This window comes from Rousettus aegyptiacus, unplaced genomic scaffold (genome assembly GCF_014176215.1).
Source record: "Rousettus aegyptiacus isolate mRouAeg1 unplaced genomic scaffold, mRouAeg1.p scaffold_m13_p_1, whole genome shotgun sequence".
Classification (NCBI taxonomy): domain Eukaryota; kingdom Metazoa; phylum Chordata; class Mammalia; order Chiroptera; family Pteropodidae; genus Rousettus; species Rousettus aegyptiacus.
In genome coordinates this window covers 179,271,441-179,290,770 of record NW_023416284.1, presented here as the reverse complement: position 1 = coordinate 179,290,770, position 19,330 = coordinate 179,271,441, and the positions used below count along the sequence as shown (strand labels likewise).

Genomic DNA, 19,330 nt, shown 5'->3' with positions numbered 1-19,330 from the left:
AATATGTGCTCATCCTAGAGAACGTGGAATGTCAGAACCAGATTTAACAAATTAAAACTTAATTTAAAATTAAAATTTTGTGGCCTGTTCGACGACACACACACACACTATTTATATTTCTTTCCAGTCATTTTTCTATGTTTGTGTGTATATTAAGATTGTAATGTACATGCACTTTCACATTTGACATTGTATCGAGGTCATTTTCATAAGTCATTATGTATTTCTGAAACCAATGTTTTGATGGCTTCCTCCCTAACGGTCATTACAGAAGTATACAATAATTCCTTTATCCATTTTGCTGTTACACATTTAAGTTGCTCCTAATTCTTTACTCTATTATAAATAAGTCTACAACAAACATCTTCGCATTTATCTTCCAGGTAAGGTTTAGATTTTGCTCCCCAAAGCTCTGTAAAGTGGGCCCTATGTCAGTTACCTTTCATACTGGACTTCCTCCACCATTTTGTTATTTTGGGTCTCACGTTCACTTCTAAAATTTCTCACACTGTGGGAAGACAGCTCCTGATGCTCTGTCTACAAATTTCAGGTCTTAACAAGGTTTTCTTCTGGGCTGTTTTTCTGGGCAAAACATTTATAGCTGGCACATTATGAAATAATATTTGTGACAGCCTGGAGCTTGAAATGAGGAAACACAACACGGTGAAATAAACCATTTGACTGTTATTTTAACAGAAATGAGAAGCGCCCGTGGAATATGAACAGCACTCCTCATCCGGGAAGGTGTCCCCCAAGACTGCAGAGGGGTTGAGCTCTTTCCGTTAGACAGGGGAGAGGCAAGCCCTTACTTCGTTGGATTTTTCCACTGGCGCAGGCAGAGGATGGCTGCTGACAGCCAGTCGTCCCAACAGAAAGTCGGGCGAGTGGCCGATTCTGGAGTGGGTTTGTGCCACACTTGCCAGGGAGTTAAGCTGGCAAGAGAAGAGAGCAACAGAGGAGAAGGCAGCCAACTGCTGCCACATCGGCCCGTTGTCACCGACAGCTCCCAGCTCAGGAGGCTGCCAGGCGGCCAGGTGCCTGGGCTGAAACCCGCTTGTCACAAAGAGACGCTGTTGCCCCTGATGACCAACCGAGTCCACCCAGTCACCCCTGCAATCTGCTTTCGTAATCGCCGTCGGACTCTCTGTGTCCGTAATTACCGAAGTGTGCGAATAATTAGTAAAATATTGACGAAAGAAAACCCACAAGCATTTATCATCACGGAAGAGCAGTTGCTAACTGCTTTTGCCTCGGGAGGGCTTCCCGGGAAGGCCGAGCGGCCGCTCAGTGGTCACACTGTGTGTGTGTGTGTGTGTGTGTGTGTGTGTGTGTGTGTGTGTCGAGCTGCAATAATTCTGCAAGTCTGCTTAGAAATCGGAAGTGCTCACTTTCATTTCTCCAGAAGAGCCGGCGGGGAAATCCAGCGCCCCCCCCCCCACCAGGCGGGTCGCTGTGCAGCCCTCCCTGCGAGTTGAGTCGAGTTGCATTTCCAGATGTTTTCCCCTCCCGCCCCCTCTCGCATGCTCCTCCCCTTCTCTGGCTCAGCCGGGAAGGAGAAGGAGACTCCAACAGACAGCAGAAATCCCCATTGCACATCATTTGAACCCTGCTATACTGTTTCATATCCCCAAAATTCACTGGATGAAATTTTGCAAAAATGCCATACCAATAATTTTTATTTTAGTTACGACTCCCTAGAACCACCCTGTGCACGGTCAAGTGGAAAAACGGAATCATAAAGGATCTGAATTGAGGATTTAAGACGGAAGAAATAAAACCAAAAACGCAATTCTTAGTCTCTCGTTGCTTTAGCCTGAATCCAATCTCTCTTTATCGATGGGCTGCTGCCTTTCTTATATTGGAAGGTCCTCCTTCCTACGAACCTGAATTTCATTTCAACACTGAAGTTACTGGTTGTGTTTTCTTCCGGAGTTGGTAACGGCTGGATGTCAGCATCCCGGATGGCCCATTCTTGTCACTAAACGGGCCATCCGGGGCTCTCCGGGTGATGGAGGCTCTAAAGCAGTATCCCTCCAGTAATGCGAACCAGCCGAGGCGGGAAATGAACCACGAGCCTGCATTCTTGTACACCGCATGGTAACCAGAGTGACGAGGATGTCACCGAGCTCGGAGTAATCACCAGCCTCCCTCTGGAACAGCAGTATCGCGGTTGGGGAGTTCAGACCTCAGCTGTCCAGTATGGTGGCCACTGCCACCTGCAGCTCTTGAACACTAAAAGCGTGTCTAGTCTCAATTGGGACGTGTTGTGGGTATAAGATGCATACCAGATTTGAAAGATTTAGTGGGAAGAGAATGTAAACTCTCTCAATACTCTCTAAATATCAATTACATGTTCAAAAGATAATATTGTGAAGAACTGGGTAAAATAAAACACAATCTATTAGTAAAACTATTTTCACCTGTTCCTTTTTTTTTACTACTAAAAAAATGGCTACTAGAACAATTTAAAAAGACACACGGCTCACATTTGTAGCTCACGGTACGTTTCTATTGGATAGCGCTGGATAACAGTAAAAGACACTGGTACGTGGCCTTCGTTTCTTTTCTGGTCTATTCCTCCATAGATGGCTGCCTTCCCTTCCCACGCCCCGTCTGAGCCCAGGCCCCACCTGTCACCTCCTGCCCGAAGTCCCTGCTTCAATACCAGCTCAACCCCAATCCCTCTCTGGGGCCCAGGGACCTGAATTACCCGCTCGGACTCTTCGCCTCTAGCTTTCCTTCAAAATCTGAGAGTCTACTTGACTTTTCATACAAATTCCTGACATTTTTGTAAGCTAGAGCAGATATTTTTGTTCCTTTCAAGCCTTATTTGACCACCCGAATTTCAGACCCAATCCTGCCTTGTGGCAAGAACTCGAGCACCCGGTACCACCTTCCCTAACGCCGCCCAGCGCAGTGGGTAAGGACACGCGGGCTTGGTGACAAGACGGCTCACTACTGTGGCTTGGGTGGCTTTGGTGGTAGCCGAGAGACCTTCGTATGCTATTTGTCCTTTCCATGCCTCAGTTCTCCCAGCTGTCAACTGGGAATAATGGCAGCATCTGCCTCCTGGGATTGCCGAGAGGATTAAATTCACACCTGCAGCTCCTGAAAACACCGCCGGGCATGCGGCACCTGCTGTGTGAGTACCGGCCGGGCTCGTTTCTTTCCTGATCCTGTTTTCTGGCCTGCCGAACGCTGGAGGGGCAGCTGTTACCTGCCCTGACACGGCCCAGGTTCACTCGCTCTTACCCCTCACTCTCGTACCCCACGCATGCCAGCCAGAGAAATTCGGTTTGGGCCCCTGGATTTCCCTCTTCTGAAACAACACCCCCCTTCTCCTATCCTCCGTCTCCCCACCACCCCTCACTCTCCCTCACCCCCTCACAGCCCCCAGGTACCGTCTCCTTCGCCGACTCTTATCCTCATCCTCACATCTCTAAACACAGACCGGATGCGTTCTCTCCAGACAGCTCTCTGTGCTTACTCTCTCTCCACGCTCTCTCCTAGGCCCACGCTTCCTGCTCAGAATTCATGTGACTTTAGACCACTGGTTCCCAACCAGGTGGACTCTGCACCCTCCACCTGCACGCAGGGGACATTCGGCACTGCCAAGAGACAATTTTAGTGTCACGATGGGGGACAGGGATGCCGGTGCCGTCTACTGAGTATTGGGTGGGGATGCTGCTAAACACCCCAACCACGAAGCACTCCCCGGCCCCGCGGTCAGGGGTGCGGAATGCGTCCTCTGCGCACGGCGGTGATCTGTCTTCATTTCCTCATTAAGGTCCCTCTGTTTTTAACTTTCTGGCCATCTGTAAGGCGAGGAGAGAGGCCTTGGGAGAAACCCAACCTGCCAACACCTGGATCTTGGATTTGTGGCCTCTGGAACTGTGATAAAATGAATTTCTGTTGTTTAAAATAAAAACAAAAGCTTTCAGTGGTTATACGTGCGTATGCTAGCCTCCAGCTGGATTCTTTTTTTTTTTTTAAAAAAAAAGATTCTTCCATAGTCCTTAAGATGGTGCCATGCTTAAAATGGATCGATTACTGATCATGATTAATTTTCTAACGAAACGGCCACCCAGGAATATTTTTCATTAAATGTCGTGGGTATGTCGTCGCAAGACAAAAAACGGCCGCATGAAATTTGAAACACTCTACACTCCTTGAGAGACAAATGCAGATGCCTCTCTGTAGTCACCAACCTAAAAAGTTCGTCTGGCTACAGGAGAGGCTGGGAGGCGTCAGACGGCCTCCTGACAACACCGGCCACATTACACAGGCGACCTGTCCGTGACGGGTTTCGTTTCTCTGTTCTTTTCTAAGAGCTTGACCTTTTTGTCCGTGTCATAAGCTGACCACGTATAATAGCGAAACCTGGTCATTTGCATCTCACCGAAAATGTGTCTTTTTTTTTTTTTTCTAGAATGGGAGTGGCGGTGGAAGAAGGTGCATCAAGGGTCTTAACACAGACGTGCAGTCGGTTCAAGGCGTGGCGGCACAGAACAGGGGAGCAGAACGGCTGGCCCCTCGTCTGTCATGGGTCTGCCCTGGAAAGCCGATAATAACTAACTGGCCAGGGAGAAAAGACCACCCTCCCATCGCGCCTGCGGGTGCGGCACCCGTAATGCCACGGGCGTTTACACGGAACGCAGGCGACCATGCCGTAACCCTCTCCTGGCCCAGGCGAGGAGCCGAGACGAGGTGGCGGCAGCCACCGGTGCTCTGCGCTGCTCTCAATAACCTTTCCTCTGCACAGTGGTGAGCGGCATCCCAGGGGGGGACATCCGGGTGGCCGCATCCCAAACACCCACGTCTCACTCGCCGGCTTGAGAAGCCTGGAATTCCGATCTCTTCAGGAGACCTGCCCGTCTCGTAGGTGGACTTTGTAATAATAATTAGATAAACGGTCTCCGACTTGGAGAGAATATGTATCGTCCTTTTAGACGAGGCTCAGCCGACATTCCAAGTTTGGCAAAATGGGCCTGAACCAGGATACAATTACACAAGCTAAAAACAAACAAAGGATCGGAGGCCACCGTTCAGAGTGGGCCTCTTCTCCGGGTGCTTTCAAAGGTCAACTGTTCGACACAGGAGTGTTACCTGGATCCAGGCGGGAAGTCCTAGCCTCCCCCGACACCTGGGATGGCCCCCCCGCCCCCCTCCCAAGGGCGTCATGATACCTGGGTGAGCGCATGGCATTCACATCTTGTAAAATAACATGCATCCTGCATGTCCTCCTGCTAGGATTGTGGCTTTGGACCAGGCTTTGACCAAGCGCGCAGGAGGAGGGCAGTCCCACATTGTCTGGGAGTGACGGCGGCCGCAGGTGGCTTCAGGGATGAGCTGTCATTCGGGAGGAGGTGGCAGGCAAGCGTCTCCCATGAGGCAGCGGGCGGGGGGGGGGCGGGGTTTAAAACGTGCTTTGCTGGCACGAGGCACCCAAAGGCTCTGATAATTGTGGGATGCTGTCCTCAGCCCCTCTGCCCCCAGCCCAAGTGTGAGCTCTGGAAATCTGTGGCCGGTGTTTAATGACAGCTACCCAGACCCGTGGCTCTATGCAGAGAGGGGTTCGCTCGGTCATAACCTGTGATGCTGGCCCCCAAAGCGAAAACCATGGGATGCTTGCCTTGGCTGAGTCCACCCCGGCTCATTCGGTCCAGGTGTTATTCTCATCTAAGTGTCTCAAGGAATTTCCCATGTGGGTCACTATCCTATATCTGGACCACAGGAAGGCGACCCACCCATTCCCCGAGCATTTCCTCTGAGATGGTGAATCTTGTGGTTGTTGGGCGCTCCGGAGACGTTCGACTCTGCCTTCAGATATGTGGAACACATACGAGCAGAAAGATCTCGAAGGAGAAACTGCGTCTCTGACCCAGGGCTTCTCAAAGTGCAGCCTCCTGCACAGCAGCACCAGCAAGCCCTGGGAACTGGTCGGAAATGCAAATGCTGGGCCCCACCGGGACCTATGACCTACTGATTCTGAAACTCTGGGTGTGGGACCGGTGATCGCTGTGAACGGGTGGGAACAGACTCAAGTCTAAGAGCCAGCGGCCTGATCAAACAGCGTGGAGTTTGACCCTAAGCATTCACCGTAACAACGAGTCTGTTCAGGTATTTCAGATGAGCCCACTGTTTATAACGTCACAATTACATGGATAGAAATCAGGGGGGAGGAAGAAAGAAGAAGAAGAAACTGGTCCGGCTGACGCGCCCCGATCCGGTGCCGAGGGGCCTCCGCCCTGCCCGCGTCTCAGGCGGCGGTTCTCGGCCTCGCACCTCACACCCGGGGAACAAAAGCACCGTTGCTCTGTCTCCCGAAACTCAGACCCGAGTTTCCCAGGGCGCAGGAGGGAAAGGGAGACATATTCCAAACCGGGGGTGAATCCCCACTCTACAGCACGTGACTCTGAAGAAGGCAGGAAACAGGCCACTTGGAAAGCAAACGGCGACTGGGTTTGACCAAGTGTCGGAGGGCGAAGACCGTGGTCTAGTTTCATCGATCTCGCAGACCCCAGAGATGAGGCCTGGACAGGGATCTACGCTCGCAGGGGACGCGGGGCGTCAACGACCGTGACTGACAAGCAGAGACGCTGCGGCCGGGGGAGCGGCCTTGGGCGCCAGCGGATCCCCGTCCGGACTCCAGCCACGAACCCCGTGTTACGAAGCGGGGTGCGAGACGGGTCCTCCCAGGGAAACCTCGGGGGACACCCACTGCCCCGTGTTTTCTAACTCTGGTCTCCTGCCCCGCGTGGCTGTGGCCGGGGCCCTTGGCCTGCGCCCGCCTGGCCTCCGCGGGCCCCTCCTGGCCCTGGTGCGATTCCTCCCCCTCGCCGAGCCCTTTGTTTCCCTTCGTTCCTCAGATGCCCTTCCCGCCCCTCTGCACTTGTAACAAGAAAATGCCTCGCGGAGAGCCTGCCCACTCTTCCGATTAACCTCCTCCCCCGGGGGGTTTCTCACCCACCCCCTCCGCTGCCCAGCGCACCCCGCCGAGTCTGGGATGAAGCGCCCTGCCGCGGACGTCCCTCTGAAACCCTCCTGGCAGACGGGCTCGCTCCTTCACGCAAAGGAGCTCCTGTTTGGTCCCCTTCGTCTCCCCTCCCCAGAGCACCAGCGAGAGTAATAATGAGAGTACTCCTCCAGGGAGTTACGTAAACATCACTTACTCTACGGCACCTACGGCTTACTCGTTGAGACGGGGCTTCTCATTCTAAAATTATTAACGGCAGACGCCACCTCTTCTAAGGAGTTGAGCTTGCTAAATAACCTTCTAAAGTACTTGGGCTCCTGGGTTTTCATGGTCAAGCGAAGGAGGAAGGATTTGTTCCTAGAATCACAGGGCGAGAACGCTGCAACGGGATGTTGCGCATGCAGTGGAATCGAGGCGCAGAGAACTTAAAGCGCTTCTCAGGATCGCGCACCGAGTGGAAGCAGTGGGATCGATTCAGCTTCGAGCCTGTGCCCGTAACCATAGCGTTTACTGAAAGTAAAAACACATATGGACTTGGGAAGGGGTAAGGCACGATCTAAGGAGAGGGTATTTATTAATAGCTATTATCGATAAGTGGCAATAAAGGATAAGACGCCACACACAGGCGGCTCTGCAGGGGGTCACTACACGGAACACTCCAAGTAAACGCATCTGTGGTTTGCCCCACTCCTGGGAGCTGAAGAGAGGAAGCTGGCGCTGGCCGTTGGAGAGGAAGGTCACAGGTTTGGTCACCGGTCCTGGCGGTCACCGGCGGGAAGTAGAGAGGCGTTAGAGCCGAGCTGCTCAGCAGCCTTGTTTAAAATGCAGATTCCAGTTCGGGGGGGCGGGCTGGGGCCGGAGGTTCTCCTTTTCTGGCAAGCTTCCCTGGTGATGTTGATGAGGCTCTCCCAGGGACCGCAGTTTGAGGAGCAAGGATCTAGAAATTCCGTTTCATAGCGAAAAAGTCCAAGGAGAGGTTTAGGACCTGGAAGCGCAGTCGGGCCCCCAGGGCTGGTGTCCCAGGGCCGTCACTGACGGGCTCTGCATGAGCACAGGTGGATTTGTACCTGTGTCTCTCTGAGCCTCAGCCAACTGGTCTGTAAACAAAGGCAGTTGTCCAGCATGATGTCCACGATTGCTGGAATATTCTGTGACTCAGAGCACCGCAGACCCGCAAATCTGGAGCCAGAAAGCCCTTTGATTAGCCGGAAGCGGCCCTCTCGGAGCCCCGAGCTGGGTAAGGGCGGGCCCCCAATGGCCACGCTCCAGACCACTTGCTCCTTCCCCTGGCCCCACTCTTGGACCGCGTGGTCCCGATTTTCCACCCTTTTCATGCCACTCGATCCTTGATTCCCCTCCCTGTGGCCTCTGGCTTCCCCTGCGCCCCCGCGGCTGACCGTTTCCTCACCCTGGTCGCTTCGGCATCCTTCCCCTTTTGTGGCCTCGTAGACGAGGCCTGATTATAATTATAGGGCACTTTTTTTTTTTTCCCAAAGCGAAGCACATCAACATTGCTCTATGCCATCATTTTGCTGATTTAACACAAGCTCTTTAAAGAGTATGACATTGGTGCAGTAAAACACACACAAACACACACACACACACACACACACACTCACACATACACACACAGAAAGAGAGAGAGACAGAGAGAGAGAGAGAGAGAGAGAGAGAGCTTTCCTCTTATCTGAAATGAAGTGAGAATGCTGCTTTTAGAGAGTTTATCGGATCTATAGAAAAGATTCTGATCTGTACATGCGAACATATATGTAAGTCACATCTTCGACTGTGCTGAGAGAGACGCCCAGTGGATTCAGGATGGGAAATACGGAGGTCACGGAAATACCTACGTGGATTTAGGCATTTAGATGCCTCGGCTCGGTGCAGAGAGTGAGTGCGAACGTGCGATCTCATCAAGTTAGAGAGCCTCCCTGTCTCGATGTCTCTTCCTGTCAGGAGGAGGAAAATGCCACTTGCCACCCACGGAGCGATCTGGAGGACCGTGGGGACATCCGCCAAGGGCGCGCGTGATAGAGAGGGGTCACGGGTGCCATGCCAGTACCATCCTCCACTCTAAAAGGCGCACAGCAAGCATTCTAACCTCACAAACAAGCAACCGCATTTGCGTTGGCATCAGGAACGGGCTTCGGCTCCCACACGTGGAACCTTCCTACCAATTTGGATTCGTATCGGAAGAAGAAATTGCACAGGCTTCAGTGAACTTCCCGGATGAAAAACATCCATTCTTCTAAATCCTCTGGGAAAACGAAACCTCTGGCCTCTCCCTTCCCTCAGAACTAGACCTTTCACAATCTTGTGGTATTTCCCCAAATACCATAATTTTGAATTGTGACATCTGGTTTCCAGCTCTCCCAGGCTGAGATTTTTTTTTTTTTTTTTTTTTTAAGAGACAATCAGGAATGCTGGCTTTCTGAGCCGCCACGCTGCATCTGTGTGGGACACTCACTGCCTACCCTTCCTTGGCATCAGTAACCACTAGAAGATTCTAGCATTTTCCCCTGAACAAGGAATCTACTTTTCCTTTTTATTCCTAGAATGCCAGTTTCTTCATAAACCTTTGTCTTTCCCGGAAGGCGTTTCAGACATGGTGGGGGTGCCCCACCCCCTACTTGCCTTAGCTCCTTCAGGAGCATCGTGGGACATCTTGACATCACTGCGAGTCCCACTGGACAAAAGGCCTCTGTACCTTCAGGCAGCTCCACGAGGGGCACTGGACAGTCTGAAATGTCTCCGCAGTTCCTCCTTCTCTGCTCTCTTGGGCCCAGGATTTGAGAGCCAGGCCCTCTAGCCACAGAGCGCTGGACCCGGCTCTCTACTTCTAAGTATGGATATGATGGGGAGAGGCAGCCGATGGGGCAGGCGGCTTGGAGGGCTGGGTGCGGGGAGAGAGAGCACACGGGACGTGCTACCTGCCCCAGCAAGCCCAGCAGTCCCCGGCTCTGGGCCTGGCTGCCCGAGGCCACTGGATGGTGGGCGGTCCCCTGCCGTGGTTAAGAGCCGGGGTGTGACAGGCAGACCGACCTGTATCAGGCTCCCAGCTACGGCCGGATGACCTTTGGCAAATCACTTTCCTTTCTGAGCACCGGCTTTCTCAGAAATAAAATAGGAACGTTTACAGTGACTAAACATCACCCAGAGGCTGTTGTGAGTATTAAATGAGATCGTCATGGAAAGAGCTTAGCCTGATGCCTGGCACGAGAGAAGCACTTAATGAAAAACGGCTATTAATACGATTCTACCTGTTCATAGTGGACCAATAAGCCAATTACTTTACAGGAAAAGCACGGGGAATATTTCATTTTAATGGACACAGGTAAATGTTTAAGCTGGTGCAGGAAGAGAGCCCGAAAGCTGATGAAACGGCATTGCGGGAACTCTGGGAAGAACAGGGCGGAGAGCAACAGGGGGGAGAGGATGATGGAGGTGGGAGGGGCACCCCGGGGGGGGCGGTGCTCCAACTCTGAGCGGTGTGCTGCGGCCGCAGAACGTCCCCGAGACGCTGAAGTGACCGCCACAGACAGAAACGGCACGAAGGATAAACCGTGGTAATTTTGGAGGTGAGTAGGGGGGTGCATATAAGGACTGGGGGACGTGGTCAGAAAACGTCACCTTGTGAAAAAGAAAACTGGCAAAAACCAATCACATTAACCACCTACGACGCCTCCCCCCCGTCCCCGCTCTTGTCCCCCTTTTTAAGTTTGTTCGGCAGCGCGGACATCTCGTGTAAGGCACACAGAGCGACTGCAACGTGTCTGGGAGATTCAGTTACCGCTCGACCACAGGCGACAGAATCGTCGTGAGGCAGAACACAAACCGTCAGATTTTAAAGCAGTTTTGTGGCGGCCGTTGCCATCAGAAGGAACCAACACACACACAAAGGACATCGATAATGGCTTAAAAAAATTCACATGGTAAAAAAAGCAAATCGCCAGGAAGATTTGTCTTCGTAGAAATAATAGTTCTATAAGAAAATTCATAACGGTAACTTTCATGATATATAAAAAAAAACAGATTAATAATAAAAAAATCTTGGTTATAAATTTCATGCAGAAACAGAAATTACTCCAATAAAAATAATTTTAGTAAAATGAAAATGGAAACGGGGAAAAGCCGGAGAGAGTTTTTAGCTTCGCGATAGAGAAAACTGATTAAGGTCTTAAATTGGCATAGCAGTGTTCCCAGAAAGTATTTTCTTCGACAAAAAGCTACCAGTATTGCTAAAATTCCAAGTATAATGTTTCTATTCTTGAGCACAGCGTTAGGATGTCTTTGCAGAGAACACGCTGGCAAGCGGAGTTGGCGGCAGAAGCTTCTGGTTCCCGGGGACCTGGGTTAGGCCGGCTGACAAGGGTCGGGAAGCCACGACATCTTCCTAAACGTCTCCAGAGGAGACGCAGTCCAAGGACTAACATGGGAAATAATGAAGGACAAACTTTTGTCTTAGAAACGGCGACTGGTTCTGTGTATTACAAGAGAAGCTGATGGATGAGAACTGGACCAAAGCCTGGGGGTGGCGGGGGAAGAGACAGGGATGAAGGAGAGAGAGAGGCAGAGAGCAGGGAGACACACCCGGGTGCTTGCACGCACACACACACGCACGCACACGCGCACACGCATGCATGCATGCGCACACACGCAGCAGCAGGACACCAGCCAGCCAGGAAAGGTGCAGAGCGGAGGCCGCGAGTCTTCAGCTTCTGCCACTTTTGAAAGCTTTTTTTGATGGACTCAGCTCTCGCCAGCAAACATGAGACCACTTATCGGTGCTGGGGTTACCTTGACACTGGAGAGTGTTTCCTAAGTAACCAGCCTTGTCCTGGGAGCCCCAGAGGCAAGTGCACCCACAGCTCGGCCCACGGGTGCTGCCCCGGCCTTTGCCCAGCCTCGGGACTGTTGACGGGCTGGGAAGAGATGATGCACGTGGACCGTCGCGGAGGTAGGACGGCCACTTTCCCTGTTTTGATCCCTGGACAGGTCTCTCCCTAATCGAAATGAGATACTTTGGTCCCAAATCAGTTGCTTAGTATCTGATTGTCCCTGAGTGAATTTAAAAGATTGAATTTCTGAAACTGTAATTTCCAAGCAGGGGCTCCAGCAACTCCAGTGAGACCTCCCTGGACCCCCGATGCCATTCTTTGGTGTCTTTTTAGCTGCAACATAAGTTATTGGGAAAGTTCTTTCAGAAACACAAAGGGTAAGTCGTTTCAGGAGACTTGTAACAGACTCTGAGGCACACAGCCTCCTCCTCACCACCCACTCCTCTCCGGAAGGCTGCAGATGGGGAAGCTGTTCAGATCCTTGGCAAATCTTCAATAAATTATTCAGATTTTTGGTTTTATGTGGCTTTTATGGGCTTCTATAAGTAGAGGTATACCACAGATAATTAGAATTAACAACCCTACTAATAAAACGTTTCCCAGTCTGCTTTTCGGTCTTTCCTTCTTTAGTTAGATAGCACGAAATAAATGTGCCAAGATTTCATTGAAACATCGTCTTATTTGTCACGGCCAAGTAATGCACGGGAGGACAGCTGATGAAGCATCAGACCCACGTGGCACCTGCTCTGCCCTTTATTCCTACGCTGGGTCAGGTCGCTTTCTATGACAACACGGGCGTGTAGAAGGCAAAGGGACAACGGCGGGAGAAGAGACTTTCGCTTCAAAAAAAAACACCACGCTTTACTGGGCTGAGCCTGACGACCTCACGGGATGTGTGTCATCGTCACTATTTGCAGATGAGACCAAGGAGGGATGAAACGGGAGGAGGACACGGAGGGGTGACGCGCAGGGACGACGTTCACGAAGCGCGCGGCGAGCCTGAGGTCACGCAGCCGGAGAACGGGCGGGCCTGAGGTCACGCAGCTGGAGAATGGGCGAGCCTGAGGTCACGCAGCCGGAGAACGGGCGGGCCCTTCCCGCCTTTCTTCTGTTCTACCCTCCTCCTGTCTCCTCCTTTACTTCTGGATTTGACTGTGGTAAAACTTACATACCACGACAGTTACCCATTATACGTGCACGATAGATACACTTTTAGTAAATGTATTAGATTATGCAGCCATCACCACAATCTAATTTTAGATCATTTTTGTTACTCCAAGAAGTTCTCCCATGTCTGTGTCCGTCAAGCCTCACTCCTAGCCCCCAGCCCAGGCAAGCGCTGATCTGCTTTCTGTCTCTATAAAGATTTGCCTTTTCTGGACATTTCACATCAACAGAATCGCACAACGGGTAGTCTTTGATCTGGCTTCTTTCAGGTTGCATCATGTTTCTAAGGTTCATCCACGTTGTCGCATAAGTCGACACTTTGCTCTTTGTTATTGCTAAACAGTATCTCATGTGTGGATATCCCAAATACTGCTCACCAGTTCACCCACTGGCGAACTCTTGGGTTGCTGCCAGTTCTTGGCTCTTAGGTGTAATGCACATACAAGGGCATCTGTTCTCATATCTTTTGGATGTGCACCTCGGGGGGAGAACCACTGAGTCACACGGCACCTCTGTGTTTAACTTCTTGAGGAGTTTGCAGGAACTGTTTTCCAAAGCGGCTGCATCATTTTACACTCCCGCCGGTGATGCATGAAGCTTCCCATTTCTCCATATCCTCAGCAATATTTGTTATTGTCCATCTTCCTAATGAGAGCCACTCACGGTGAGTGTGAAGTGGTACTTCATTGTGGATTTGATTTGCATATCCCTCATAATGAATTACACTGAGCAGTTTTTCATGTGCTATTGGCCTCCAGATAGCTTCTTTGGAAAATGTTATGTTTGAATCCTTTACCCATTTTTAGAGGACTTGTCTTATTTTTGAATTGTAAGAGATCTTTATATATTCTATATATAAGAATGAGATAATTTATCCGATATATGATTTGCAAATATTTTCTCCCAATCTGTAGCTTGTCATCTCATTTTCTTAATGGTGTCTTTTGAAGAACTCACATTTTAAATCTGATGAAATTCAACTTATCATTTTGTCCTCTTACAGACCATACTTTTGATGTCAATATCTAAGAACTCTGAGCCTAACCCAAGGTCACAAAAATTTTCTCCTATGTTTTCTTTGGCAGTTTGATAGTTTTAGCTCTTACATTTAGGTCTCTGATGCATTTTGAATTAATTTTGAGTATAGTGTGAGGTAAAAATTCAAATTCATCTCTTTACATATGGACAACCAATTTATTTATTATGGGTTCTTCAGATTTTCTATTTCTTCTTGAGTCTTTTTTCTTCTTCATCCTCTTCATAAAGTTAAAATCCTTTTTTAAATTTCTGTAGGGTCAATGATGATGCCCCTGCTTTCATTCCTAATGTTGGCAATTTGCATAACCTCTCTTTTGGGGGATGGGGTGGATAGTATGGTAAAGGTTCGTAGATTTTGTTGATCTCAAAGAACTAGCTTTTGGTATCCCTCACATTCTCTGTTGTTTTCTGTATTCCATTTCACTAATTTCCACTCTTTAATACTTCCTTAGGACTGCTGGCTTTGTTTATTTGCTCTTCTTTCTCTAATTTGTTGAGGTGAAAGTTTCAGTTATCATTTTTTTATGTATTCCACTGCAAATCAAGTTGGTCCCTCTGACAGGGAGGCTGCTGGTCTTCAGCGCTTGCCCTGACCAGGTAGACTTCAGGTTGCGGATGGGAGCAGCCTCAGGTGAGAATGCTATCGATACTCACGATTCTTATCTGAAGTTCAATAATTCTTCATCAATAACCACCCCTCAACATAGTCAGATTCCAGAGCCATGAGTTGATTGTTTCCGACTATTTCGTCCAGTTTCATCATTACCTTTTGGGGAGAGGATGTGTCAGGCTGGTCATTTCTGCCACACCAACATCCTGTTTCTAAAGCCCCTCTACCCTCCTTCACAGGAAATGACATTTGGTTTCATCCCTTACCCCATCTGCTTCTCACAGAATCTGTGTCTCAGGGCGGTTCGGGGACCAAGCTGGTTTAAAAAAAAAAAAAAAAAAACCTTATGTTGAAAAATACTTCTCTGAGCAAAAAAAAAAAAAAATTGAATGCACTTGAGTGAATTGCTCAACATCCTCGATGTTTATAAGGAAGAATGGAAACCGTGCCTCCGAGAACCTGCATTTGTCGTAGAGGATTCCAATGGCGCTCTCGATCATCCGCTTCGTAAGAAAGGCAGAAACGGGTTCCTCACCTTGCTGATCTGACAGACGCCCCTCGCACGCACCAGGAGCGGGGGGAGGGCAGCAGAATCGCAGCAGGAAGACGCCGAAGGGGCCGCGTGGAGAGCGGGACTCGGTGGGCGCTCCTCGAGCCCAGCGATTTCGGCCCACGTGCTAACAGGATGCGGGCAGAGGCCACGCAGCTTCCAGAAGCCGGGTTCTGTCCCCGGAAGGGACAGGGGCCTGATCGTCCTCCCGTCCCTCTGGCATGACAACTGGGAAGGAACAGGGCTGGGACCCAAGGGACGTGAGGACGAGGCTCTGGCTCTGCCGCTTTCTCCCGTTTAACCTCTTCGGGGCTGAGTTTGCTCATTTGTAAGATCGGTGTAATAATAAAGCCTTCCTCGTGCACTGGTTTGGAAGTGATCCAGTTCGATGCTATTCTTTACAAATTATTAGTGTGCTATGAATGTAAGGCTTTAAATTATGTATTAATGCCCTGTCGTGAATACCCAAGATGCAATGACTAAGAAAGACACTGCTGATCCTCCCTCCCCTTGTTCTTTACCTCAGGACACAAGAAGGCTGCAGCCCAGGAGACTACTCACCATACATTCCCACCTTCCCCTGAGACAGGGGTGAAGGATGGAGGCAGATGCTCAGAGGAGGATACTAGCGCGTGTCAGAGCCTGGGGATGGTAGACCAGATGGTCTCTCTATAAAGACCCACACTTGTTATCTCGTTGTACTATACTGGGGGGTCTTTAGGCTGAGTGAGACAGAGAAGGGAAGCCCAGGGAGCTGGAGGAACATGGTCAGAACCATCTATGTTAAATGACTTCTCAGGCCCAAACCCTACATCCACACCGAGTCATCACGGCCCCTCCGTCACGCCTGTCAAATCATCAGTGCACTAGAGAAAAGCTCCACACAAGGGCACACTTTAAACGGCAATACAAAGCTCTCCGTTTAATTATGGAAAAGGACTTTGAAAGTTTGTTGTGCGAGGGCTTAGGATTTGTTTTACTATCTTTAAAATGGAATGTAGTAGACTTTTTATCCTAAGATTTCAATATCTAAGGGAAAATAAAGCTGTTTTTCTCAATATCCATCACAATGGTACATCTTTGTTATGCCACAGTAAAGGAGATTCTGGACCCTGGCCTGGATAAACAAGATGACGGTGGAAGACAGAGCTTTCCCAGGTTTGTATTGTGGACACCTGTGCCAGGCTACTGTGATTGCCGAAGGGGACAGAGAGCAGCCACCAACAACTACAGAGGTCCCTTCAGACTTGGACACCGGGATTTCATGGAAACATCAGAAAACAGAGCTCAGGGAGGCCCCTCGGCTGATGGCGGCAGCAGGTCACCTCACCTCTGGCCCGCCGGCCCCTCGGCCTTACTGCGGCCACCTTATATCCCCACTCAGGTCCTCCAGCCCCTTGGGGGACTCCTCCCCGGTCACTCGTCACTGTCCAGTGCCCTGCCCATCCTGCACGGGCGCCGCGGCCTGTCCTGCCATGCCGTGGCTGAGCGCAGTGGGAAGGGACCGGAGGCTAAAGGGCAGGCCTTCAGGTTACCTATTTGCCTTTCCAGGTCGGCGGCTTCATCAGGCGTGGCTCGAGGCAGGACTCCAGGGTCACTGAAGCTGGTGCGGAGCAGGGTCCCCATCACAAAGAAGAACAGAATGCCACCGACCACGGGGATGGCAGGGGTGATTTTCACCGCGAGGTACGGGCAGCTGCCAACAGGTTGGGAAGGCGGGAGGGGAGGGGAAAAAGAAAAGAAAGATAACGTCAGTAACCGCCAGTAAGCAGTCTACATTTTCCACACCGAAAGCGTCTTTGGAGATGCAAAACTGATATCCATTAAAAATTCAGCCATGCTAAGCGTGTACATTTGGGGACTCTCTCTCATGGACCATTTAACCCTCACTTTCCAGCCACACCAACCCAGGCCGTCTGCGGCCACACCGCCACCCAGGAAAGGTGCCGGCAGAGGAAGGAAAACAACCCCGCCCGTGCCATCACGGAAAGGCGTGCAGACCTGGTCGCCCTCGCGCTGCAGACGCAGCTCACGAACCTGCATGGCCCTCGCACCCTCCCCCGAAACTGCGCAACATAAGACCGCAGCAGCTTAGAACTGTCTTCATCAGACCCAGCCTGCCGTCACGGGTCAAACGACTGGGCGCACAAAATGCCGAGAACTGCAAATCCCCCCTCAAAAAGCAAGAAATCATTTATCAGTGTTTTGGAGCTAATCTGTCCAAAAGGGGTTCATGAGCTATGGTAATAAACTTGCAGGCCAGTTTCGCAGTGGCTGGAATATGACAAGTTCACGCTCTTCCAGAAGGCCTCCGAGCTGCCATCGGTGACCATGGCCCACCTCATCCTACGAAGCCCCTTCCTGTCCTTCAGTCCCATGAGCTGACACGCAGCCAGGATCGTGGCGATTCAGGGGGAGACACCCGTGGGATGGACTGAAGTTTATTTCGGGCAGGCCCTGGGGGTCCAGGAGCCAGGGCAGCTTTAGGCGCCACGCTCTGGCCCACTGTCACTGCCCCTTGATGCCACAAATGCGCCGAGAGGCACAGTGAGAATGAGCTCAGTGCCTGGAGCAGAGCGAAGGATGGGATCTCCGATGACCACGGCCCGTCTGTTGTCACCGTGCTCAGTAACATCGCAGGCGTCAAGGAACAAACGTGGAATCACAGACTTACATCATCTAGAGTAGAAAGCGCCTCCTAGAGGGCCCACCCTTCCAGGGGACACCCTTCCAGGGGACACCCTTCCAGGTACGAAAGGCGAAACGAGAGCAGAAAGGTACTGCAAAGCTCTGTCCAAGACAAGGCGAACTGGGGCTCAGTCCTGGGGGTGGTGGGGCCCAGCACCCCAGGCCTGCACGGCGCTGGCAGGGGAGGTGACGAGGTCCCTTATGGGATGGCGAGAGGGTATCGGCAAGAGTCGCGGCCTCGAGGACCACAGGCCATGATGCCCTTTGCTGAGACCAGAAATAAGCAGGTTAGAGCGCCGGGTCCTCGAGAGGCATGGCGACGTGGACGTACAGACTGAAGGGAAGACAGGAGGCCTTTCCCAAATCCCCCGCTCTGCAGAGGCCCAGACACTTCACAACAACTCAGAGAAGGTGGGAAAAGGGACCCCGGACGTGACCCGGCGAGACCTCCCGCCCGGCAGGTGGTCTCCGAAAGAATCATCTTATTGAGAGAGACGGAACTACATGACATTTCTAACATTGCTTTCATCTCTCCCACGCCAACTCCCCCCGCAGAAACGGAACAAAACAATCGACAAAAAACAACGCTATGTCACGCTTTGGCTAGACTGCCAGTTATGACTTCTTTTCGCAGGCTTCATGGGAAACCGTAAAAAAAAAAAAACCCATCGTCATTCCTGCATCAATGGGACTCCAACCAGACTCCCAGACACTTAGAGCCTTTCGACGTCCTCAGAGATTCTCACAGGAGAGCGAATCTGGCAGCGAGCGAGGAGATATAAAGAACTTCCTGTGAGCGACAGGAACGGAAGCGTGTCCGACCTCAAGAAATCCCCTCCTGTGAAAGTATTCACGTAAACTATGAAAAGGACGTCTTAAAATCTCGTTTTGCTTGGTGTAAGAAAGAGTCATTGCGTTTCCTTGAGTATTTCCAGGCAAATACTAATATGATTCAGGGGACTTACGGTTTTTCTAAAAAATCCGATTGTGTGATTTTAGGGACTGAAAAGCTTCGGGTTAAGTATGCAAACATTTAAGAAACTGGGGACCTGGACAATAGACTAGTGGTTACCAGAGGGGAGGGGGAGGGGAGATAGATGGGGTAAAGGGGGTCAAATATGTGGTGACAGAAAGGGGGTCAAATATGGGGTAACTACGGGAGGTGAACACACAGTGTACATATATATATACATATATATATATATATATATGCCTTACTATTAAAGTGTACAGCTGAAACTTACTGGATTTCATTAACCAATGTCACCATAAAAAATAAATAAATTTAAATTAAAAAAAAGAAAAGAAACTGGGGACGCCGTCGGCTGGCAAACATCACTTATGTAGCTCCTGGATTTACAGAGGGAATGTTTTTCCGCAATGGAGATCTGCCAGTCTTGACAGTGGGAGAAAAGGTTTTAAATGACGGCCCCACTCTGGAGGCTACCTGCACGTGGTCTAGT

The 19,330-nt window shown here is 50.7% G+C and overlaps 1 protein-coding gene and 1 long non-coding RNA gene across 6 annotated transcripts in view; both read right to left on the bottom strand.

The window, feature by feature from the left end:
- The window catches only part of ZDHHC14 (zinc finger DHHC-type palmitoyltransferase 14), a 213,930-nt gene that overhangs the window by 74,558 nt on the left and 120,042 nt on the right, over positions 1-19,330 (bottom strand). For all 5 annotated transcript variants that reach the window (XM_016162747.2, XM_016162749.2, XM_016162751.2 and 2 more), the window contains exon 2: positions 16,715-16,875. In XM_016162747.2, the coding sequence (XP_016018233.1) occupies positions 16,715-16,875 (161 nt within the window). The remainder of the gene's footprint in view (positions 1-16,714; positions 16,876-19,330) is intronic.
- Positions 7,522-9,600, bottom strand: LOC107519771. Its single transcript, XR_001599171.2, has 2 exons — positions 8,827-9,600; positions 7,522-8,155 (listed from the first exon to the last, which is right to left on the bottom strand). It is a non-coding gene; the product is annotated as an uncharacterized LOC107519771 (long non-coding RNA).